Source organism: Gopherus flavomarginatus, chromosome 1, assembly GCF_025201925.1.
Source record: "Gopherus flavomarginatus isolate rGopFla2 chromosome 1, rGopFla2.mat.asm, whole genome shotgun sequence".
In the NCBI taxonomy this organism is placed as follows: Eukaryota; Metazoa; Chordata; order Testudines; family Testudinidae; genus Gopherus; species Gopherus flavomarginatus.
Window position 1 is genome coordinate 367,096,996 of NC_066617.1, and position 25,570 is coordinate 367,122,565.

The 25,570-nt window shown below is 49.1% G+C and overlaps 1 protein-coding gene across 1 annotated transcript; it reads left to right on the forward strand.

Moving 5' to 3' along the window:
• Positions 1-919: 919 nt before the first annotated feature.
• Positions 920-24,931, forward strand: RRM1 (ribonucleotide reductase catalytic subunit M1). Its single transcript, XM_050920232.1, has 19 exons — positions 920-1,051; positions 2,244-2,332; positions 5,441-5,618; positions 6,330-6,430; positions 7,196-7,255; positions 10,440-10,479; positions 11,264-11,426; positions 12,100-12,241; positions 12,824-12,907; positions 14,374-14,535; positions 15,235-15,314; positions 15,874-16,075; positions 17,449-17,598; positions 19,115-19,336; positions 19,623-19,699; positions 20,784-20,919; positions 21,640-21,735; positions 23,599-23,787; positions 24,398-24,931. Exons 1-19 carry the CDS (start codon positions 1,033-1,035, stop codon positions 24,584-24,586), a joined length of 2,379 nt encoding a protein of 792 aa, XP_050776189.1. The 5' UTR covers positions 920-1,032; the 3' UTR covers positions 24,587-24,931.
• The last annotated feature ends 639 nt before the right edge of the window (positions 24,932-25,570 follow it).

The following is a 25,570-nucleotide window of genomic DNA, read 5'->3' on the forward strand; positions in this document are numbered from 1 at the left end:
CATCCGGCAGTCTCCCCTCCCCCCATGACTGCTCCCCATCCCCGAGAGACTCTCCCCTTCTCTACCCCTCCCTCATGAGTGTCCCCCACATCCAGGAGTCTCCCCTCCCCCCATGACTGCTCCCCATCCCCGAAGGAATCTCCTCTTCCCCTCCCCCCATGAGTGTCCCCCACATCCAGGAGTCTCCCCTTCTCTTCCCCTCCCCCCATGAGTGTCCCCCACATCCAGGAGTCTCCCCTCCCCCCATGACTGCTCCCCATCCCCGAAGGAATCTCCTCTTCCCCTCCCCCCATGAGTGTCCCCCACATCCAGGAGTCTCCCCCTTTCTCTTCCCCTCCCCCCATGAGTGTCCCCCACATCCAGGAGTCTCCCCCTTTCTCTTCCCCTCCCCCCATGAGTGTCCCCCACATCCAGGAGTCTCCCCCTTTCTCTTCCCCTCCCCCCATGAGTGTCCCCCACATCCAGGAGTCTCCCCTCCCCCCATGAGTGCTCCCCATCCCCCAGGGAGTTTCCTCTTCTCTTCCCCTCCCCCCATGAATGTCCCCCACCCCCGAGTGCTCCCCACCCCCGTCTGCCCCTCCCGCCATGAGGGAGCCCCTCGGCCCGGCCGGGCCGCTCCACTGGGCGAACCCCGAGCCGGAAGCCGCCCCGCTCCCCCCTCAGCTGGGTATCTGAAACGAGAGGACGGGAAGGCGGGATCTCGGCCGCCATCTTGGAACCGGGCAAGGCTCCCTCCCTTGTCCCGCGTTGGTCCCTTCCCCGTGTGCCGTGTTCCCGGGGGCAGAGGGCGAGGAGGGAGGGGCAGAGGAAGCGCTGGGCCCCGGGCCGGGTTGGGCCGGAGCCCCGGGTCGGGCCGCTGCCCGTATCGAAGATGGCGGCCGCGGCCTCCACCGAACGGGAAGGGGAGGGGGCGGGGCGCTACGGCGGCGCGACGGGATCAACGGCGCGGTTGGCGGGAGCGGGAAGCGGTAGGTCGCGTCTGGAGCTCAAACACCCACCCGAGAGCGCGAGCGCCCGGCCCGAGCCGCCGCCATGCACGTGATCAAGCGAGGTGAGACCCCCCCCGGTGCCCCCCCCCGGCTCCGGGCTCCCCGCCCCCCGGGGGCTCAGCGGGCCCAGCCCCCCCCCGGCTCCGGGCTCCCTGCCCCCCGGGGACTCAGCGGGCCCGGCCCCCCCGCCCCCGGCTCCCCGCCCCCCGGGGGGCTCAGCGGGCCCGGCCCCCCCCCCCGGCTCCGGGCTCCCCGCCCCCCGGGGGCTCAGCGGGCCCGGCCCCCCCGGCTCCGGGCTCCCCGCCCCCCGGGGGCCCAGCCCCCCCCCGGCTCCGGGCTCCCCGCCCCCCGGGGGGCTCAGCGGGCCCGGCCCCCGCCCCCGGCCGGTCCCTTCAGGATCTCTGGAGTGCGGAGCCCCCAGCCTGGTGTGGGACCATGGACACCCCCAGCTCCCCTCTCCCTGAGCGGGCACCTCCCTCTGCTGGCACCCAGCCCCAGGGGCTGCCCCCCGGCGGGCGGGCTCCCTACCCATGTGACGGGGCTCCCTGCTGCTTCTCCTTGCTGGGAGAGGGGCACCCCCGCCGAGATGGTGCTGACCCCTAACTCCAGCCCTCCCTAGCCAGTTCCTCCTTCCCCAAGGGGAGAGCGCACAAATAGCGCTAGGCACCCTGCCCCTCAAGTGGGGATCCCCCTACACATAATGCTGTTCCCTGCCCCACCCCCTTGTCTAACTCCTCTTTCCTGGAGTGGGGGACCCTGCAGATGGCACTGAGCCCCCTGGAGTGTGTGCCCCCAGACGTAACACCGGCCCCCTGTCCAAGGCCTGTCTGTTGGCATATGTGAGGACATCTACTCCCTCTGACTCCGGACCTCTACTAATTCCCCTCTCCTTGAGTGGGGAACCCCACAGGTGGCACCACTGGAGGGGCAGCCCCCCTGGAGATTGGGATCCCTACCCCCTGTGACTCTGGGCCTCTATTATCTGGATCTCCACCAGTCCCCCTTTCCTTGAATGGAGAACCCCACAAATGACATCAATAATCCCCCTAGGGCTGGGCTCCTCAGGTGCTGCTCACAGAGCTGTGGAGCAGAGCCCTTGGAGTGTTGGGAAGAGCACAGAGATAAGTTGGTGGCCATAGATGGTGGTGAGGCCCCACAGACCCCTGCTGCATGTGACTGGCTGTGTTATTCGTGCTGCTGTATAAAAGCCCATCTCTCTTTCTCTCCTCACCTCTCTTCCTATACACCTGGTAGATGGGCGCCATGAGCGTGTCATGTTTGACAAGATCACCTCTCGGATCCAGAAGCTCTGCTATGGACTCAATGCTGACTTCGTCGATCCTGTGAGTTGATTTGTATCCACTCCACCTTCCACCATGCTACAGTGGTGATCATTGAAAAGCCACCATTTGTAATCCAGGTGCCACCCAGTTATTTCCCTTTCTTAGTGTAAGGCAGTGGTCTCCAACCTTTTCTGGGTGGCAGGCGCTGGACAACGACCCACCGAGGACCATGGCCAGTGAACAAGCATCCGCTGAAATGCCGAAAAGCATCATCATCAAGAGAAATCGCTGCTGAAATGCCGCTGAAGTAGCAGCATCAAGAGGCGTTGCTGCTGAAATGCTGCCGAAAATCAGCGGCATTTCGGCGGCAGTGCCTCTTGGTGACACTGCTTTTCAGTGGGATTTCGGCGGATGCTTGCCCATCAGCCAGTACGCGTGCACACGTAGATGCCCTGGCGGGCACCGTTGCTCCCGCGGGCACTGCGTTGGGGACCACTGGTGTAAGGGGAGATGTTGGCATGTTCCATCACCCCTGCATGTGAACTGTTGGCAAATGCCGCTTTTTTAATTATAACCACTGTGTCCTTTTGTTTTATACAGTAGAACCTCAAGAGTTACAAACACCTTGGGAATGTTCGTAACTCTCAAATGTTTGTAACTCTGAACTTAGGGTTGTTCTTTCAAAAGTTTACAACTGGACGTTGACTTAATACAGCTTTGAAACTTTATGCAGAAGAAAAATGCTGCTTTCCCTTTATTTTTTAGTAGTTTACGTTTAACACAGGACTGTACTGTATTTGCTTTTTTTTTTTTTGGTCTCTGCTGCTACCTGATTGTGTACTTCAGGTTCCAAATGTTGGTGTTCGTAACTCTGAGGTTCTTCTATAACTGGATTCTTTCAGAGATTTTTGTTTGCCTTTCGCTCCCTTACAGGTGCAAAGTCTGAGACAGAGATTTGTGTTTACCTGTTTTAAATTCCCCTTGGTGGATCCCTCAAACATGGTTTGAAGTGATCATGTTTCTGGTGTTAGGAAGCTCCGTGCCATTTCATCTTGAATATTTTGCTTCTCTTCATTAAAATAGTGTAGCAATCACATGGCTTTTTAAAAAATGTCCTTTTTACAACTCTCTTTATATTTATGTCCATGCCAGTCTGAAGGAGAAGTACTAGTTCTCTTTGTTAAAACACAAAAGTATGCTTCTATCAGAAGTGAATTTCCCTCTCTTAACAGTAACACTGCCCTATTCGTTCGAACAGCCTAGGAGTTGATATTGACCCTGATCCTGCAAGCAGCTCCCCTCAGTAGCCATTCATGGCCCCATTAACATCCCTGGGTTTTTTTCATGGACATGAGAGTCCAGCTGTGTGGAGTAAGTTGTAGGATTAGGGCCATGAGTCACAAAGGCCCTGTTTTTATTTATGTCTGTAAAACACTTAGGATACTGTCAATGCATTACAAATAAGAAGTAGTACTTCTCAAAGAGCATTACAAAGAGGCAGGAGAATCATTATCCCTCTTTTCCAGTTGGGGAAACTGACACATGGAGAGGTGTGTTGTCTTGCTGTCAGAGCAAGGAATCAAATCTAGGTCTCTGGATTCCTAGTACAGCAACCTGGTGACTGGGCTAATAATAACAAAGTTAGTTACTTTTTACTTTTACTTCTACTCAAGATAGTTAAGTCCCAAGAAGACTGCGAAAAGCTACAAAAGGATCTCAGAAAACTGGGTGTCTTGGCAACAAAATGGCAGATGAAATTCAGTGTTGACAAATGCCAAGTAATGTACATGGAAACATAATCTCAACTATACATATAAAATAATGGGGCCTAAATTAGCTTTTACTACTCAGGAAAGAGATCTTAGAGTCATTGTGGCTAGTTCTCTGAAAACATCCACTCAATGTGCAGCAGCATTTAAAAAAAAAAAAAATTCCATTGGGTAGATGTGAGAGAATCTCCACTTATTCCCTAATAGTTAGAGATTGATCTAAGCCCTACGACATGAAGTTTTACGTCTCTCGCCAAACTGTTTTAGTATTAACTATTTTTAGTTTAAATATAACAAATTACATGCCTGATCAGGCATGTGAAAAGTCAGAATGCTGTTTGGAGTTTGAAAATTCCTGAGCAAGTACAGGTTTGGATGTGGCGTTCCTGCTTTTGTGTTACCACTTCAACAGGACACATCAATATTTAGGCAATGAACTGCATACAAAACCTTGTGCATGATCAGATGATTCCTGATCAATACCTCATTTTTATATTTCTTGCCCCCTTCCTTCCCCCAATATGTCTCTAGACCTCTGTAACTTTAAGGCCTGGTGCTTTCCCTCTATCAAAGCAGCTCAGTCTATAAATCACTTTTATCATCTGGTGTTTAAAGTGAAGCACATATTGTAATAACTTTGCTTGCAAACAGAAAATACGATGCTAGCCATTGGGAAAATGGAGTACTTCTAGACCAGAGGTGGGCAAATTATGGCCCACGGGCCACATCCAGCCCACGGGACCATCCTGCCCAGCCCCTGAGATCCTGGCCCAGGAAGCTAGCCCCCAGCCCCTCCCCTGCTGTCCCCTCTCCCTCACAGCTTCAGCTCACTCGCTCCGGCATAATGCTCTGGGCAGTGGGGCTGTGAGCTCCTGGGGCAGTGCAGCTGCAGAGCCCAGCCTGACCTAGTCGCCGTGCTGCGTGGTTGCATTGGCGTGGCCTGGCTCCAGCCGGGCAGCGCGCTGGTAGCGCCGCCAGCCACTGGTGCTCCAGGCAGCGCGGTAAGGGGGCAGGGAGTAGGGGGCATTGGATAGAGGGCAGGGGAGTTTGGGGTGGTGATCAGAGGGTGGAAGTGTGGATGGTGGTCGGGGGGGGGGGAAACGGGGTTGAATAGGAGCGGTCAGGGGACAGGGAGCGGGAGTGTGTGGATGGGGCAGGGGTCCCAGAGGGGCTGTCAGGGAATGGGGGGGTTGGATGGGACAGGAGTCTGGGGGTGGCAGATAGGAGGTGGGGCCCGGGTCACGACCCTCTCCCCTAACCGTCCCTCCATACAATTTGCGAAACCCGATGCAGCCCTCAGGCCAAAAAGTTTGCCTGCCACTGTTCTAGACTGTTGCTGTAAAGATGGGTTTGTCCCTGAAACATAGGTAGCTAACCTGCAGAATTCTGATTTCCCCAGGCACAGATCACCATGAAGGTGATCCAGGGTCTGTACAGTGGTGTCACAACTGTGGAACTGGATACACTGGCTGCTGAGACAGCTGCAACCCTCACTACCAAGCACCCTGACTATGCCATCCTAGCAGCAAGGATTGCGGTCTCCAACTTGCACAAAGAAACCAAGAAAGTGTTCAGTGGTGAGTGTGTCCATGGGCACTTGAGTAACAACCTGTGCTCCCTTGTTGAGGAGGGAGCCAGTGGAGAGCTTGGAGCATTAGAGGATATGACTATGGTAAACTTGTTCTTAAACAGGAGTGATTAAGTGTTGAGCACATGTATCTGAGACTTTTAGTTCCACTGGCTCATCACCTGGCTGCTGGTGATGCTATCGAATGGCTGGGCACACTGCACATACGCTGAGAGAGTTTGATTATGTAGTATTGCCCACAGTATAGAGAAGTTTCTACTGGACCATTTCACTGTTAAAACCTGGATGGCCTCACTGTCTGTCTCTCTTCTCATCCTAAAATAGAAACAGCTGTGTAAGGATGAGAAGAGCATAAATTAAAAAAATTTAAGTTACTTTTAGCCAAGACCCATTTGGTAAACTTTATATGGACTAGGTTTATTTAGCATCTATCTGACTACCACTGGACACTTTGTGTTCCTAGAATTTCTTTCATAAAAGCAAATTATTTTGGGGCTTCTGAGTAGTGGATATTCCCTGCCATTGGACAGGTAGAACAACAAACAAACGTGTATTTTTTGAAGACACTCCGTGTGGGCTAGGTTTGGGAGAAGTGCAGTGGTCCAGGCATGTTCAATGTCTGTAATTATAGTTTTCAGACTGTGTAAATAAAAGTCTGTGAATGGCTTTTCTTTGACTCTTCTTTCCATTTCCTTTGTAGATGTCATGGAAGATTTGTACAATTATGTAAACCCTCATAATGGCAGACACTCTCCAATGATCGCCAAGGAAACACTTGATATTGTCTTGGCTAACAAAGATGTACGTAGCACTTCATGAGATCTGATGTTTGTAAGATCCAGCAAACTAAGTTCTGTGATATTTTAAACTTCTAAATACGAAAGTAAACCATGTTGGTTGTAGGGCCAAAAAAAAAACCGTGCACTGATGTAAATACTAACACAGACGGTGACTGCTCCATTTTGGACAACAGCATTTGGAATTCTGACCACTGAAGGGTACTTCTGATGCTGTTACGTGAAGGACATCTATTCTTGCTCTTATATGTCCCCCAGCACTGTAGGATTAGAGTGTCTGAGGCTCATTTGGTAATTGGACAAAGAGTGGCTCTTAACTTAATAAAATAACAGAATCTCCTCATTTATTTAATAGAGAACAGTCTTTCAAGAATGGAGATGAGGTTTGTTATCTGTCTCCCTTAGGTTGCAACCTGAGTGTGATTTTTTTATTTTTTTTTGTTCTGAATTTTCCGGTGTGAGGTCTAACTAGAATGGAGGTGTATGACTGAGCAGGGACAGAAGCCAGGATGTTGCCCTTAGTGGAATTTCATTAACACTTAGCATAGGATGCCAGCTGCATTTGCTAAGAGAGCCTTGCCTATGCTGGTTTTCTGCCTGATGCCTGTAGCTATGGAGTCATGTTGAGGCCAGAAGCATGAAAGTCAGAGGCACTGAACAATAAGAGCGCTGTTGTTTTGGTAATGTGAAGCTGTGTGGGTCTGATGTTAGGGTAGATGGTTTCCTCAGTCTAAGTGCCTAACCAGTCTCTGAATTGTTTCATCCCCAGCGCCTGAACTCCGCCATCATCTACGATAGAGACTTCTCCTACAACTACTTTGGCTTTAAGGTAAAGACCAGATTTCATGTGAGAGTGAAGATTTAGTTTTTTTTTTTTCTTTCAAAGCCTTACCAACATAAGGAAAAAACCTAAATCATTTTCATTGCTGCAGAAAGAGACTGTAGTAGTGAAGATTTCCAGAAAAGTGGCCAAATTGAATGAGCCACATGCTCCTTCCTCTATGATTTCTCAGCCTTGCTTTTGTCTATGGTGCCTGAGGGGTATGCCACTATTTTCTGAAAGCTTCACTGTGCCATTTTTATCTAGCACAAGTGCTGTTTTTGACAGCCTCAAGACATCCATTAATGCACATTTAAATCCTTTGAGTGTATAGTTAGTTGGCCTTGGGGCAGGAGGGTGATGGTGGAAAATTTTGCAGGGGAGCATACTTTTGTGCTGTGACTAATAAAGCAACCTGTTTTGGTTGGGATCATGTGCAATGGGGCTCTCCACAGTCACTCAGCATTGCAGTATATGCTCATGTGTTTAGCCCTCTGCACAGCTTCTGCACCATTGTGGTGGACTTGCATGCTTGACTGGTTTAGTTTGTGTTAGTTGGGGATTAGGAACAGGACACAGGCCTAGCATAAACTGAAACTATTGAAGGGGAAAGCAGGAAGAAAGGATGACTGTGTATGGGAGCCCTGGGCCAGTTGAAGCCCAGCACCTCTGTTTGTAATGACTCTGAAGTTGTCATGGTATAAACCCCCCACTCTGAACCTTAGCGTCCAAAAGATGGGGTACCAGCATGAATTCCTCTAAGCTCAATTACCAGCTTAGTACTTGTAGCGCTGCCACCAACCAGGAATTCCAGTGCCTGGTACACTCTTGTCCCCCCAAAACCCATACCTCTGGATCTTAACACAAGGAAAGTAAACCTTTTCCCTCACCGTTGCCTCTCCCAGCCTTCCCTTCCCTGGGTTACCCTGGAAGATCATTGTGATTCAAACTCCTTGAATCTTAAAACAGAGAGGAAAATCCACCTTCCCCCTCACCTTCTCTCTCCCCCTCCCAGACTCTCCCTGAGAGAGAAAGTAATCCTGACACAGAGAGAAAATTAACCTTTCTCTCCCCCTTCCCTCCTTCCTCCCCACCAATTCCGTGGTGGATCTAGACCCAGTCCCCTGGGGTCTCATGAGAATAAAAAAACAATCAGGTTCTTAAACAAGAAAAACTTTTAATAAAAGAAAGAAAAAACAGTAAAAATTATCTTTGTAAATTTAAGATGGAATATATTACAGGGTCTTTCAGCTATAGACACTGGGAATACCCTCTCAGTCTAAGTATACAAGTACAAATTAAAATCCTTTCTGCAAAATACAAATTTGAACTCCTTCCAGCCAAATACACATTTGCAAATAAAGAAAACAAACATAAGCCTAACTCGCCTTATCACTTAGTACTTACTATTTTGAATCTATAAGAACCTATATCAGGGAGATTGGAGAGAAACCTGGTTGCACATCTGGTCACTCTCAGAACCCAGAGAGAACAACCACCAAACACTAACAGCACACACAAAAACTTCCCTTCCTCAAGATTTGAAAGTATCCTGTCCCCTGATTGGTCAGGTGACAGCCAGGCTCACTGAACTTGTTAACCCTTTACAGTCAAAAGAGACATGAAGTACTCCTGTTCTATTAACCCTTAACTATCTGTTTATGACAGACGTCTACATGCCAAATAGCTTCTCTCTATAGAAGAAAAGTGGGTGATGTGGAAGCTAAATACTCTGGCCTGGTTGTCTGCAGAATTTCCCAGCGTGAGGCTGCAGCCTCTTTGACCTGGGTTGATGTATTACAAGGCCAGGGCAAATGTGCATTCCGTTGTAGCATTTGGGGTGTAAGTTCCCTGCAGCAGAGGCATTGGACGCTCTGCCAGATTCTGCTTTGCACATGCTATTCCTCAAGGAGTAACTGAATCCAAACACATCAGGTCTTCATATTCCAGATAAAAGCTTTCCCCCACTGTTCAGACAAGCTACACATCTGTCCCCTGCGTGTCCTCCCATTTATCTCTGTGCATTCTTCCATACTGTTGCACAGACCCTTCTCCCACAGCTAGTCTGCGTTGCCCCTGTTTTGTCCTCCATATCCACCCTTAAAACACACTTCTTCAGGGAGCCGTTTAGGGTCCAACCCTGTGAAATACCTACTGAAGTCCATAGGAGCCGAGAGTGCTCGGCACTTCATGTGATTGGTCACTTAAGCCCTAGCTCTGCCCTCCTTGAAGCTCTAACAAAATCAGCCCCCCAGTTCAGAACTGGGCAGGGAAGATGCCCCCCCCACCCCCAGCACTGGGCTCCCTGTCGCATCCCCTTCCTCCAGGTATGTGGACTTAAGGAAGAGAAATTTCAGGGAGGAGCCAGCCGGAGACTCAAGCTGATAGAGCAGCAGCATAAACAGAGACACGGATGATGCCGTCAGTATTTTCTACGCTTCTGATTAGACATTCTGTCCCCTGTGCTGATTGCTGTTTGCTCCAGCTCCCTTTTCCACCCTCCCCAGTGTCTTCACCACAGCCTGTCTGCACACCTGCCCCTCTTAACCTTCCTCCTCTTCCTTCACTTGTTTTCCCATTTACTTTATTCCTGCCTCGCTACCTATTTCAGCTCCCTTCCTATCCCCATCCAGTCTTGTGGAACTAACATGATTGCCACCATTGCACTGTCTGCTCTTCGTTATACACACTTCCCCTACCTTTGTCTATTGGATTGTTAGCTCTGGCACAGCGACTGTCTACTACGTGTTTCTTCAGTGCCCAGCGCAATGAGGCTCTGATCTTGGTTTGTCCTTAGGCGCTACTGTCCAAAACATAATTAATGATGACAGTATTAGGGAAATAGTACTCTTCCCCCGCCCCCAGTCTCTACCAAAACCATGGATCAAAGGCAAATACTAAACCTCACCATGCATTCACTCCTTTATCTGTGCTGTGTCTGCATAGATTGCGGACTCCTCAGGGCAGGGCCCTTACTGACATATGACTGGATAGCATCTAGCCCACCTCGGACGCTATATCAGTAATAAAAGTTGCAGAAGAGCAGGGAACTAAGTTTGTATAGGAAACCTGGTACTGGGAGAGCCAACCTGCTTGAGAGTTGGGTTTTTGGTCCCAGAGCTTTGTGCATTGATCGGTACAGCTTTTAAACTGGAATCTGAGCAACTAATAACTGGGATGCTTTATTTTTTAGACTCTAGAGCGCTCCTATCTGCTGAAAATCAGTTCCAAAGGTAAGAACGGACTGTACCTGTTGGATGTATTCTCTGCTGGGGTCTAAATGGGACTAGGTAGCTTCCTTCACTATTTTCAGTGTCCATTATTTTCCAAGAGGGTACAGCATATTTGTAATTTGCTTGTCCACATCAGAAAGACTTGCTTGTGTGTTCCCCCTTCATCCACAAATGCTCCCTCCCCAAACATCTTTTAGTAAGCAATAAGCATCTCTTTGCCATAGCTGCGGGAAGGCTTGTAATTATTAGTTACAGTGCCACATTGAGTTTAGTTGGGTGTTTTGTTTTAAATAATGGTTGCATGGGGCACTTCATGCATTCAGCAGATGGATCCTATTGGCACAAAGACCACTCATGCACCAGAACACCCAGAATGTGTTCATCTCTAGCAGGCTGATACCACATTTTAGGAATTGCGGTGCGAGAAGTCCATTTGCAATCTCACTGTTTGGTGTTTGGATATTTGTAATAGAGCTGAAGTTGGCATGGCTAGAACACCATCAGTTTCAACTGTTGTCACCATGTGTCTGAAATTTCTGGGCATCCATAATAGTGAGAGATTATTTATTTATTTATTTTATTATAATGTACCTCGAATCCTATTATAATGTAGCCTCTGATTCTAACCACTTCAGTATAAGTAAAAAAATTGGGGCCTAGAATCCTGACCATTCAGGCTTCTTCAGTGACATATTTTAGTCCCTCTTGTTTGCACGATCCGCATCTGTCAAAAATGGCTTTAAATGGAATCCTTATATCCTGTTCTCTCCCTTCTGGTGCCTAGTCGCTGAACGCCCCCAACACATGCTGATGAGGGTATCGGTGGGAATCCACAAAAATGACATTGATGCTGCGATAGAAACCTACAACCTCCTGTCTGAGAAGTGGTTTACCCATGCATCTCCCACACTCTTCAATGCTGGCACCAACCGACCTCAGCTGTCCAGGTACCTCAGGATGCCAGGCTTGGCTCACACTATATGCAGAGGAGGGTGCTGGGCAGGAGGTGGTTTCTGTTCGAATGAAGTGTCCTGTGACACCTTTTTAAATGGGCAGCTGCACTTTGGTGACCCTTAATTAAAATTATCTGTAATTTGTCAAATATGGCCCAAAATGTGTATATATTTTTATATTTAAAGAAAAAATCTACAAAAGCCTAACGCCAATAGAAGTGCTTCCGTAACTATCTTTTTAATTCCTAAAAATTGTTTAAACACTCCCTTCTCCTGAAGTGAATTAGAACCTAAAAGTGAAATTGACTAGAAACAAAATTAATCATGGCTATTAACTATTCGTTGTCCAAGCTGAGATGCTAAAAACACAAAAATAAATGGTAAGAAATAGATTTGATTTTTAAAATGTTTTAGTATCTGTGTTACTTATAACTTAGGTTTAAAGAAATTAGCTTTTTAAAAAACCTCAGCTGCGCATGTGAACTTCTTTAAAAAGTGAGAGCTTTACAATGCTCTGCAAATTGCATCATATCTTTGTTTCAGTTACCTGACCCCTAAAGCGTTAATGATGCCGGAGAACCCCTGGCAGGTTTCTGCATGCCTTCTATGGTATTGTTCGCTCTGATTTTGAATTGTCTGATGTCAAGTCCCGTTTATTTCCATTCAGCTGTTTCCTGCTGTGTATGAAGGATGACAGCATTGAGGGAATCTATGACACTCTAAAGCACTGTGCGCTGATCTCCAAGTCTGCCGGTGGAATTGGTGTTGCTGTGAGCTGTATCCGAGCCACTGGCAGCTACATTGCTGGGGTAAGTGAGTAAATGGCACACTATGCTGATTTATACCTTCACATGTCAGGGAGGTACATCTAGCCCAGTAGCTTGCACCTTCTTTTTACAGTATGAAGCCAGATATCATAGCGTTCCTATTACAGTGCTTTGGTTTCAGATTGAGGTATGTTCAGAAAGAAAAGTCAATGTTTCATCAGACAGTTAGTTATTAATTTGTAAAGAAGAAAGATGAGAGCAGATACGTCAGGACTCATAAACTTCTGGATTTCTCCGTGTTATGCATGAACAATAACACCTCTTGCAAGTTTCCAAATAATGCTTTTGAGTATTTTAACGCAAATTTAAAGCAAAGCACATTCAAAATATGGCTTGTATAAACAAATGCTTATTAGAACCCTTGTTACCTGACAGTGAGTGCTACTTCCATGATGTATTTAAAAATTTAGTTCTCTTGTAGCCAGCTTTTATCTGCAGTGGGCAAGAAATGCCTTTCGTTGTAAGGGCCTTGATATTTGCTGTGTCTCACTGGCAGTCTGTCTAAGAGCAGCCTCACAAACCAGCCAGCTTCCAGAGGTTGATGGTTTTCATGTGTCTTTGCAGACAAATGGAAATTCCAATGGGCTTGTCCCAATGCTGAGAGTCTACAACAACACCGCCCGCTATGTGGATCAAGGTGGTAATAAGGTATGTCATCTTCCAAACAGGAAGGAAGGTGGCAATAGAAACTTTAATTGAATGTCTTAATGAGCCAGCAGTGGGCTGTGGAAAGATTGACGATTAGCACAGATGAACTGGAGCAATGGCTCTACATGGCATATACTAAAAAGCAGTATCCTGTTCCCATCGCATGGGTATTTGGTTCTCCCTTCATTACAAACTGCACAGTGCAAGTGTACCTTTCACTGCCTATCCTCTGAAAGGAGTGTCATAGTATTTAAGGTAGCAAGGGCCCACCACTTTGTATCCCAGGCCACCACCTTCACCCAGTACCCTCGCACTAAACCAAAGAACCAAAATGAGATCAGAGTATTACGTACCACAGGCAGAGAGCGGGGGGACTGAGGTGCACCAGTGCATGAGGCCCATGCTGTGGCAGTGAATTGATTAAGTAAGATATACCCAGATATTCCTGTCAGGTGACCCGTAGCCACACACTGCAGAGGAAGGCAACCCCCTCACAAGGTTACTGCCAGTCTGACTTGTGGGTGAGAAAGGAATTTCTCCCCATATGGCGATCACTTAGACTTTGAGCATGCGAGCAAGAACCAGCCAACCAAGTACCTGAGAAAGAGAGAGCATGCTCGGTGCCGCCTCAGCCTTGGCCCAACCCGTTCAGTGTCCCGTCTCCATCTGTGGCCATCCCTCATGCTTCAGAGGAAGGAGCTAAAAAACTCCCCCAGAATACACTGTGGAGGGGGAGGGGAAATCCCTTCTGGATCTGCAGGTGGCTCGCTGAAACCCTGGACGGTGAGCTTTTAGGAGCATAATACATAAACTAGAAGCGAGCCCCAGAACTGCTGAGATCTGCCCCACACCATCACAAGCAACCACATCATACAGTTACACTCATAACTTTGTCCAACTGTCTCAAAACTAATTGTTGTGCCCCCACAACTCTTACTGGGAGGCTACAGTTCTGTTTCTGTAAAATGCCCACACCAGTAAGGTCAGCCTCTTCCACTCATTTATAAGTAGCTCCTGGAGTGCCTTAGGTTGAAATCCAATCTAAAATTGTCCGGAAAGACTCCTGCAAAAAATGAAGCACTCCACAAATCACCCGGAAGTCAGTAGAAAGCTTGACCAGGCAAGGAAGTCTTTCACGTGCCCAGCTTTTGTTGAGCACCAGAGTTGAAGACGTTTCAGATGCTTGTTCCTTTTAACTGAAACACCATGTGGCCAGCCCCAGAGAACTCAGTCCCAGGAAGTGAGAGTGAGTGTGACTCAGCACCTGGTGTATCTGCCTTGATGGGACTTCAGAAAGACAAACTCCTTCTAACAATGGGGGAAATTATTTGGGCCCCAAACTGTGTAGGATCTAACTGTGCACAGCTGGTGTCCATGTTTACACAGCAGCTATGCAATTATCACTCTACTCCCATGTGTTTCCCCTGCGTGTCTGGTTCTGATCTTGGCCGTGTTTTGTCTGACAGAGACCCGGGGCCTTTGCCATCTACCTGGAGCCATGGCACTTGGACATTTTTGAGTTTCTTGACCTGAAGAAGAACACCGGGAAGGAGGAGCAGCGAGCCAGGGACCTCTTCTTTGCCCTCTGGATTCCCGATCTTTTCATGAAACGGGTAGAAACTAACCAGGTGAGGAGATGTATTGGTACAGGACAGGGTCGGTTAATGGATCAGTAGCATTATTCCAGAGTCTGCAGCATGACCCTGAGATGGAATTTGAGATGTACTGTCTCTTCCTACCAGCAAAAGAACTACCTAAAACAGTTGCTGCAGAGCAGCTTACCTATGCAGATAATCTACAGAGTGTTTTGGGTGAGCTGTAGGGCACTGATTATACACATCACGTGCGTCTTTGCTCGGCCTCAGAGCACTTTTCACTCACCCTCTTGTTCTCAGATTAATTTTTGACCTCTAGAAATTTCTTTTAAATGCTGAAAAGCTGCAGTAAGTGAAACATCGAGCTTTCCTCAATAAACAGCCCCCCTTGTGCCTGTGCACATATGATTCAAAGTGGGTTCTGTTTTGAGGAGTAAGCAGTCATTACGGGCTGAATATTATCCTTCAAGCGGAGGCTTAGGTTTATCTAAAATCAGTTACCTGAATAGTTATAACTCCTGCTAGTTTGCATAACCCTTCCCCTTCCCTGAAATTGCAGGGTTAGCCTCATGTTTCAAGAGGTGGAAAAATTAATTTGTTCGTCGTTTTCGCATCAGTACTGTGCGTAGGTCAGGAGGTGTTCACTGGTTATCCCGGGATAGCAGATTTCCATTCTGTTGACAGAGATGGGATATCTAAGGATCTTCTCTATCTTTTTCCTCTCCTTCATAGGACTGGTCCTTGATGTGTCCAAATGAGTGTCCTGGCCTGGACGAAGTTTGGGGAGAGGAGTTTGAGAAACTGTATGAGAGGTATGAAGAATGGACAGAATTCAGAGCAGAGCTTGCTATTTACATCTCCCATTCACTGAGTTTCCATCCCTCTTTATATGGGTGGCTCTGTGTGTATCTGGGAATTTGGAGCCCAGTGCTGTCCTACCATGTCCCTGTGAGTTCTGTTCATGGGGTTATTAATAAGGATGGTGAGAGGGGATGTCTCCTTCTCCCACATTGAAATTCTGCCCAAGATGGGGACAAGCCTGAGCGATGATCTCCGTTTAATAAAGACAAACAGGGAGAAATCTCAGTAAGGGGATTGGTGGCTTCAGGTTGGACTAGCCTCATTTGTTGCCTGCCATGCAGGAGAGAGTGCACTGGTCAGTTTCATGCCCCTTGTGAGTGGGAGCAGACCCAGCATCCTGTCCTTAAGTCATCTGACTGGCCAGTTCAGATCTGACTTGGACCACAAATAAAAGTATCTGGCTGCCCAGAGGAGTGTCACTGTACTAGAGAAACCTCCCCTCCCCTTTCACTAGCTCTTTGTTGAGCCCAGGGAAATAAGCATTAAAGGAGCATTTGCTTCGTCTTGCAGTTACGAGCAGCAGGGTCGTGTCCGCAAGGTGGTGAAGGCCCAGCAGCTGTGGTATGCCATCATAGAGTCTCAAACCGAGACCGGGACTCCTTACATGCTGTACAAGGACTCTTGTAACAGGAAAAGCAACCAGCAGAACCTGGGAACCATCAAGTGCAGCAACCTGTGCACAGAAATAGTGGAGTACACCAGCAAAGACGAGGTGGGTAGGGCCGTGGGATTTACTCCAGCGCCGATGGGGAAGCTGTGCCCATGCCTGGCTCGGAAATTCAGATACAAATCTATTTTCAAGTGACGGGAAGCTTTGTCTTTATGAGTTCTTCCGTTTGACCTGTTTTTTCCCCTATCTTTGGGGTTCTGGGAATCATGGCCAGGGGATCTTCAAACAGACAGTTAGGGAAACTGCATGGCATGTTGAATTTAGGAAGCCATCGTGTGTGTCTACGGCTTTTCCATGGGCTGTTCATCTTTTCCTATAAGAAGTGGGTATAAGGCTCAGTGGGGAAGTGCCCTGCTCCATTTGCACTTGCCCATGGCTGCTATAAGGGTGGGTGGGGCTCGTAGTCACTATGGGGGGCTGGGGCTTATACTGGTGCTTTGGTGAAGCCTGTGCATCCTGCTTTCTATGGGGTCAAGAGGGAATCATTGAAACCTCCGGAGTCTTCGGGCCCTAAACAGGATGCTGCATAACTGAGACCTACGCAACTAGCTGTCTGCTTTCTGTCCCTTGACTGGGGGGCAGCTGCTCTGGGCACTAGAGGAGCAGAGTCCCTAGTGAAGCAGAGGAAGAACGAGGAAAGGAACCAATGCTTGGCACAGTTTTGGGCATAGACAGTGTAATGCCACGCCCCCAGTGACTCGTCAGCAGTGGGGGTCTAACCTGAGACCACTAGGTCTAAAAGCAGGAGCCTCTGCTACCTGAGCTAAAGGAGACAGCTCAGTTAGCTCAAACGCTCTAGCCCATTACACAGCCACTGTGTAAGTACGGGTTACGCTAGGAATTGTTGGTTTTATCCTTCTGGAGCTGGCAGGATTGTATAAAAAATGAGCCAGGAGAGGCTGCCTGCATATCCCTGACCTAGCAGGACAGTTGGTGCTGGGATCAGCCACTCTAATGTTGTGGCAGAGCAAGGTGATAGAGGAAATGGTTGGGGATCAGGGTCTGGAAGGCAAGGAGAGGCAAGACCTTCAGTAGATAAAGTGAGCAGAACTCCCATAGTGCTGAGGGATGTCAGCAAACCTACAGGGATTCCTCCACTTTCTTCTAAGATGCCTGGTACGGCCACTATCACAACAGGACTAGATGAGCTGGAGGTCTGATCCATTACAGCATTCTCTATGTTCCTACAGAGGTCAGGGGTCTTCAGGCAATCTACATACTTGCCACTCTTGGGCAATGGGATACATAGGATGAGGCAGATGTTCTGCCATCTCTGCCGGTTGCATTAACCTGTTAGTTTCATCTTCCTGTGTCCATTTCCTCTGGGTAGAGAACATGCTCTGGGGGCTGGGACTCTGTTAGTCTCTTGTATTGCCTAATGTTGGCTGATGCTTCTGCTCCTGCTGCTGTTCCAGGTTGCGGTTTGTAACTTGGCCTCCATAGCCTTGAACATGTACGTCACGTCGGAGCACACTTATGACTTCAACAAGCTGGCTGAGGTCACCAAAGTCATAGTCCGAAACTTGAACAAAATAATTGACATCAACTTCTACCCTGTGCCAGAGGTATGGGGGAGGGTGCAGCTGGGCTGGAGTTGGGGTGGAAAGGACCATGTGAACAGTCTGAGAACAAGGGAGTTGCTGTTTTACAGGTTGGCTGGATTAAGGTTTAAGCAAAATTGATCCTGCTATTGCATGCTATAAAATTGTCTGGAGTTCTGAATCTGGCTAGTAAGTATTATTTTCTGCAAATAGAACTGTGGTAATGAAACACCCATCTACCCTGCTTCAGCAATAGTCCATCATCGGTAGCCTGGCTCAGCACCCTGAAACTTGGCAAATTCCCGATGTAATGGATGCTTAGCTGGAGCAGATTCCAGAGTAGATCCTCCCCTACGAATGCTTTGCATGACTCACAATAGGACATAGGCAGTCCCTTCCCTGAAGAGCTTACAGAGTAAGGAAGACAGGCATGGTAGAAAGAGTGCGCCAGGAAGGCTGAAGGAAGTCGTACGAGGTGTTTGATTTTATTTATTGCTGACTGTTTTTGTGGGCTTCACAGACATACCTCTCAGGAGGTGGAGGGGGGTTGTAGTTTAGTGCAGAGGAATTGGGAGGGCATTCCCTGCGTAGGGCAGTGTGGAGATGGTTGAGGGAGAGTGAGACTGGCTTCCTTGGTGGGTGGAGCAGAGGTGAAAGCAGATCGGTACACTGTAACGGATCGGCTTCCGCAGGTGGCAATTTAAAGGGCCTGGGGCTCCCAGCAGTGGCTGGAGTCCCAGGCCCTTTAAATTGCTGCCAGAGCCCCGCTGCCGGAGCCCCAGGGTAGCGCAAGCAATTTAAAGGGCCCGGGGCTCTGCTGCGGTAGCGGTGGCCAGATACCTGGGCCCTTTAAATGGGCCCTGAGCCCTGGGGCTCCCAGCCGCCTCTCCAGATGGTAGTTCTGGCAGTGATTTAAAGGGCTCAGGGTTCCCAGCTGCCGGAGCCCGGGGCCCCTTAAATCTCGATTTAAAGGGCCTGGGACTCCAAAGGCCTTGCCTCTTCTGGTTGAGGCCATGCCCCCGCTCAGGATTCCGGTCTACCTGTAAGTCTGTTAACTTACTTTCACCCCTGGAGTGGGGCAATAAGAGACCATGGGCAAGATCCAGGCTGGAGTGGAGTTTTGCAGGTTTTGAAGGAGAGAACAAGGGCTACGCTTCTCAAAAGTGACTGGTGATTTTTGGGTGTCCAGCTTGAGACTCCTAAGAAGGACCTGATTTTTCAGGAAGTGCTGAGCACCCACCCTCAGAGCCCCAGACTCCTTTAAGGGGCCTCAAGTGGGCACCCAAAGTCACTTGTCACTCTTGGAATACATGGCCTTCGTCCTCCCCTTCAAGGCCCTATGTAACATCAGGTGACAAAGAACTAGTAGAGGGAATGAAAGAGAGGCTGCTCTGGCCAGATTGATGGACAAGGAGGGGAAAAGGTGAGAGCCTGTTTTGTGTGGACCGAAGGGGGTGGTGGCCGCAGGAGTGAGTGGATGTGTTGTCAGGGTCATGTGGTTCTGATTTCTACCTTATATTGTCCTCCCCCTCAAACACAGGCTGAGCTCTCCAACAGACGCCATCGTCCCATCGGCATTGGAGTGCAAGGTCTGGCGGATGCGTTCATCCTGATGAGATACCCCTTTGAAAGCCCCGAGGCCCAGTTGTTGAACCAGCAGATTTTCGAGACCATTTATTACGGTGCTTTGGAATCCAGCTGTGAACTCGCCAAAGAGCATGGCCCGTACGAAACTTACGAAGGCTGCCCGGTCAGCAAAGGCGTAAGTAGCAGCGTCAGGTCTCCAGTAGAGTAGAACTAGTGTGAGGGCACTTAAAGTGACTGGCTGAGTAATCACTAGGCTAGCTGTTCACTATCCACTAGTGAAAATGGTGGTGTGCTGGTCTGCAAAATTCCAGTAACACATCTTCACTGTCTGACGCTGAGCGTTGAGTATTGAAGTGACTTTTTTGTTTGATTTTACATGGTGGTTTTCAAAGCACAGATGAATTGCTACCCTTACCCCAAAGAGCCGCTGTCTAACTCAGCCCACGCCTCTGTTCTTTTAGATCCTACAGTATGACATGTGGAATGTCACCCCTACTGGCCTGTGGGACTGGAAGGCTTTAAAGCAGAAGATTGCCAAGTGAGTAAATGCCCCAATGAGTATTGCTCAGTCTGTGTTAGGTGCAAACATTCTTTGATGATGGTAGAGATTAAAGTTTTAATTGCCTGAATGTGCTGGTTTCTTTTGAACAAGATTGTGCAGAAATGGCACCAGCTTACTGAACAGATCAGCTTTTAGTGACAAGTGTTTTACCGTCTCCTATTCCCACTAGCTCTGGAGATTGCGTGCAACCAAGACTGAGCGAGCTGGGCTTTTCTGGTTCGTGCATTTCCAATAGACTTATTTGTTCAGTTCTGGTGGATTACAGATCACTGCATTTGCATAGGTGTGAGGTGGAAAGAACCCATTCTGGCCCTAGGAGCAGAAGCTGGGTTTGCAGGCTGACAGGGGAACAAACTGTCTAAGCTGAGCACATCGGATCCAGGAATCATGGAGAGACAAATGTGAAGCCTCTTGATGCTTTAAGATTCACTTGAAGGGGGTTTAACTTTCAGGTTTCCCTCAACAAATCTTTCACACTGTTACTTTGAAAGGCGAGATATGTTTGACCAACTTGGCAGTCAGAAGGCTGCACATTTTTGGAGGCTTTTTCCTTTTACCTGGAGGTGCTCCTGATCATCTTGGAAACAAGTTTTTTGGGGAAATCCTCTGCACATTCACTGGGGCGAAGAGGATGTATTTTCATGCAGTGCTTGTTTGTCAGTCCACCTTAATCTCTTCCCCATAACTGAGCCATTTGCGAAGCTCTCGTGAGGAGGAGAATAGCTGTGGTGGAGTTACACTTCCACGTCACCCAGACTGCAGAGTGCTTGTAGGTGAACGCTGAGCTTGTGTTTTCAGTCTGTCTGAGGTGTTCCAGGTCAGGCTGTTGAGATGTGGCGGTGAGGATTTAGGGGGCCTAAGTGGGGTTAGAAAGGGCACTGCTGAATTTGCTTGCCCTTTCTATTTTACAACATGGTCTCTTGCACCGAACTCTGATTCTTCTCTTTCCAAACTATGCTTAGGGTTGTGCGTTCTGGTGGGATTCATCTCGCAGGTGCCGGTGTCTTTCTCTTGTTGGCTGAAACTTTAACCTCTGATTGTCCTTGCCTCTCTGCATTAGATACGGTGTTAGAAACAGCCTACTCCTTTCTCCAATGCCAACTGCTTCTACTGCTCAGATCTTGGGCAACAATGAGTCCATTGAACCCTACACTAGTAACATCTACACACGCAGGGTCCTCTCGGGCGAATTTCAGGTAAGGAGGCCGGGGCAAATGTGGTAAATGGCTTTTAAACATGCAGGCTTTTGACAGCCAGCAATGTTCAGTAAGACAGAAGCAGCACATTGTGTTAGTCAATTTATTTACCCCGTATGTCCCTCTTCCATGCAAAAGCATGCCAAGGAAGATAAATGACTAAGCCGGAATGTTCATACAACACCACAGTGTGTAACTTGACTGCCCTGGGATATGCTGAAGGGGCCTTAATTACAAATTCAAGAAATGCTGGTTCTGCTAGAGAAGGTCCCTGTGAGACCTCCATGTTGCCTGCAGGCTTGATTGCCGAGGGGGGGAGATGCCTAGGTCTTAGGGAAAGTTCAGAGGCCACAGGGCTCATCAGGGAAGTGTCGGGGGAAAGGTTTCCGCATGTAAAGCATTTACTAAAGTATATCGACAGGAGGTGTAATTAACATACAAATGGTAGGGCACTGGTCGCACTGCAGGAAAAGGAGGCCTAAATGAAGGGAGAGATTTAGGGATAGATCAGGGGAAAATCTGAGGAAGGGCAGTAGCACAGTTGGCTAGCTCCTTAGAATGTAAGATTGGGTTCTGTGACTATTTGGGGGCCTGTCTGCACCATGTAGGTGGGGATGTCTCCTGCAGGGGGAGTTATTCCTGCCATAAGGCACGCGGTGGGCTCTGTGAGCACACAATTCTTCCCTTCCCTGTACATCTAACGGGCTCTGCTGTCTACAGATTGCAAATCCACACTTGTTGAAAGATCTGACGGAGAGAGGCTTGTGGAACGAGGAGATGAAAAACCAAATCATCGCCCACAGTGGCTCTGTGCAGGTATGTGAGAGGAGCTGGGATGAATGTGGTTGTGAAGGCAGCAGGTCAGGCGTTCCCAGGAGCTGGCATGGGTGCTTGAGGAGGAAGGCGGGACCTGCCACACATGCTCAGTGTGTTTCACGCTGCTCTGCCTTTGCAGCATCTCTGTGGAAGGGAAGGGCTGGGATGTTGCATGCTGGCTCTGACAAAGCAGAGAGCCTCTGAGAAGCATTAGAAGAGTTTTCTGACCACAGGGTTAACTTGCCATTTCTGAAGTTTTCTGGAATGTGTGCAAGGGAGGCCTCCACTGGTTATACGCGTTCCTACCAATTAGTAGAACAGGCACTAGGTGGATGAGTTGTTCCCCCTAAGCCAGGGGTTCTCAACCTTTTTCTCTCTGAGGCCCCCCTTGACATGCTATAAACATTCCAGGGCCCAGCAGGGCCGGAGTACCTTGGGGTAGGGGCCTTGGCACAGTGTGACTTCTATTTCTGGGGAGCAGGGGCCAATGGGGCTTGAGCCGCCTCCGCATGGCGGGGTGTAGAGAGGGAGCCCCACTTCCACCCCAACTCACCTCAGCAGGCCACCTGTCTGTCTGGGCTGGGGGTGGGGTGTGCAACCAAAAATTATAACTCAAAGTTGGGGGGCTTAGATCAAGAAGTTTGAAAACAGCTTAGGGTGCAGGGTGCAGGTATCTAGGGGCTGTGTGCAGACAGGGTATCTCAACTTTCAGGGAGAGAGTAGCTGGGGCTGTGTGGGCGGAGATGGCTGTGGTGCAGGGAGGGTGGTGGCTAGGGCTGTGTTCTCACAGGGGGGTGTCTGGTGCAGGGAGGGTGTGGCTAGGGGTTTGTGTGCGGGCAGGTGGTAGCTCAGAGTGCAGGGAGAGGGGTATTAAGGGCTGTGTGCTGGGAGAACTCTCCTGTGGTCCCTGTTTCTGGACAGGTCTGTCAGCCACAGAGCCGGGGATGCCCATCCAGGGGGCTCTTACTGGCTGCCTCTTCGGGAGCGAAGGGGACTGGGAGCTGAGGAGCAGCTTTAACCTGGGGCACCAGCAGCAGAGGGAACTCTGCTGCTGCGTGCCCCCATGGCACCAGCCAGAGCAGCAGCTGCCCCATGGCACCAGCCAGAGCAGCAGCTGCCCCGTGCTGCCCGGCTCTGGCTTCCCACCTGCGACCTGGCCAGAGAGTGGGGAGAGGAGATTTTTGAGGGGGGGAGAAGCTGCCCCTGGGACCTCTGTGCTCTTGCGTTGCAGTTCGGGGGTGAACAATGCCCTCTGCTCATGGACTGACGGCTTCTGCCCCACAGGGAGCACCAGGGCTCTGGGATTCAGCCCCGCACCTCCAGGCTTCCATCCCACAGGGGTGGAGGGGTGTTGGGGATCGAGGCTTCAGCCCTGTGCCTCCTGGCTTCAGCCTCACGGGAGGTGCCGGAGATCAGGAGTTCAGCCACAGGGGCCTGTGGACCCCTGGTTGAGAACTGCTGCTCTAAGCTGTCCCAGAGAATGTTAACTGTGTGTGTAAAAGGGGGAAACTTCAGAGCAACCAATAGACCTAAACCAAGAACCTGCTGTGGAGATGTTGGCATCCAGAAATGAAAAGCAAAGGAGTCTCTTTGGGCTCAGTAAATTGTGCCCTTGAAACATGCTGAGGGTGTATACCCTGCTAATAAACCCCTTTTCCTTTGCCCTGAGTTGGGAGCTCCCTTTCTTGTCCTGATTGGCTAAGGGGTTCTTGCCTTGGAGATCTAGTTGAACAGGGCCTTCTCTTTAAAGGTGTTGCAGTGCGGTTTGGTTTTAGCCAGAGTAGCTTGTTACAGGTCGTCATTATGTGACCATTAAGGTAGTCATTGGGAATGCTGCCTAGTAACCAGTCCTCTTCCTTTCAGAACATCCCAGAGATTCCAGATGACTTGAAGCAGCTCTATAAGACGGTCTGGGAAATCTCCCAGAAGACCATCCTCAAAATGGCAGCTGACAGAGGCGCATTCATTGATCAGAGCCAGTCCCTGAACATCCATATTGCAGAGCCCAACTATGGCAAACTCACCAGCATGCACTTCTATGGGTGGAAGCAGGTATGTGGGAGTGGGAGCCTACTCGCTAGTTGATAGCGTTTGGATTGATGCATTGGTCACTAAAAGTTGGCTCACATGGTTCTTAGAAATAAAAGTCTGTTTCCCTTTCATTGCCATTAGCAATATCTCTCCACTTCTGCGGCCTGGTCTATACGAAAAACCTAGTTACCTCACCCGTGGTGTGAAAACCCCTGAGTCCTAAAGATAAGTCAGCTTAGCCCCTGGTAGGTAGTACTGGGTCAACAAAGGAATTTATTCTTTCAGCCTAGCTACTGCCTCTTGGGAAGGGGGAGTCCCTACGCCGACAGGAGAGCCCCTCCCATCGGTATTGGTAGTGTCTACATTGGCGCAGCTGGAGTGTTTCAAGAGTAGACAAGCCCTGAGGAGGAATGACTAGGTGGTTTGGGGCATTCCCAGCATTGTTCCCATCTATGGATCCTAGCCTGGTAGCCATAGATCGTTAGCTAATACTGTGGGGTGGTTATGTCCTATTGGGGGGCCATTAACGAAAGCAGCTGCTTGGCTTATGGGAAGCGTGTCTCAGTAGCCAGAACTCAGCCTGAGCTCCAGCATGGTATGATTCCCTTACTCACGTGCTTTCACTCTGCAGGGTCTGAAGACAGGCATGTACTACCTGAGGACAAAACCAGCGGCCAAGCCCATCCAGTTCACCTTGAACAAGGAGAAGCTCAAAGAGAGAGAGAAAGTGTCCAGGGAAGAGGAGGAGAAGGAGAGGAACAAAGCAGCCATGGTGTGTTCCCTGGAGAACAGAGATGACTGCCTGATGTGTGGCTCCTAACACACCTGCCCTTTGGTGCCAGCATAGCTGCTCCATCTGGCTTAATCTCTTCTAGAGTAGATAGGTCTAGTTTTACTTCAGTACGTAGGGTCTTGCTGGGACTGTTATGGGGGGTGGTCAGGGAGTAGTGTACAATGCTTTCCCCATCCCGGGTTTGGGGCCTGTACACACACACATATATCGCGCAAAAGACGTTTATATGTATCCCTTTTGCAGCTGAGCTTCCTGGAAACTAAGTGCTTTTGTATAGTCTTGCATTATCCACTGTAGATAGAATTTTCCTAAACGTGGACAGGAAAAATGCTAATGCCTGTTACCTTAAGGTGCCTGTGCCTGTGCACTTCAGACAGTTGTCCTCATTTTACTACTGTGCTGATGTGGATCCTGATGAAAGAATTTCCTTTGCCACAGTAACGTGGCAGTGAGGAAAACCTCCCTGTGCTGTGCTCTGTTGTGGTCAGGGGTGTGTTGTGTTAGACTGAGGAGTTTTGCTCACACCTGCTCGAGCGACCCCTCACAAGATGCTCCTGGTTCTCCCCAGGTGCTGGGGGACAGACTGGCTATGCGTACATGTCACATGCACGCTTCTTTGCCATCTGGCCAGAGAGGAGACAGAGCATTGCACCAAAGAGGGGTTCCCTTTTTTCCTGATACCAGGAAACAGAAAAGCTGTTGCAGCACACTTGTCTGTACCAAAAAACCTGGGTGCTGGTCAGCTTCTGAGTAACTAGCTTAAGTGTCCTGCTCTGAGAGATTCCTGCTGAATTGCGCACTCTGTCTCCTTTCAAGAGCCAAATCCATCTGGCTGTGCTAATTGTTTGATGGTTCTAAAATAAATGTTTTTACCTTTCTGTTCTTAACTTCCCTTACTAAGGCAGTAGGACTTCAGTGGCCTAGTGTTTGAATATTTATTGAATTTGCATATCATGAAGCTCAACTCTTTAAACTAGCTGAAGACAGTAATAAAGTCTGAATGTTGAGGGC

Bases quoted from the DNA above. Each gene is read 5' to 3' on its own strand.
- RRM1 (XM_050920232.1), top strand. The intron at 2,333-5,440 runs GTGAGTTGATTT...TGATTTCCCCAG, and splicing joins ATGCTGACTTCGTCGATCCT to GCACAGATCACCATGAAGGT. The intron at 15,315-15,873 runs GTATGAAGAATG...TTCGTCTTGCAG, and splicing joins TTTGAGAAACTGTATGAGAG to TTACGAGCAGCAGGGTCGTG.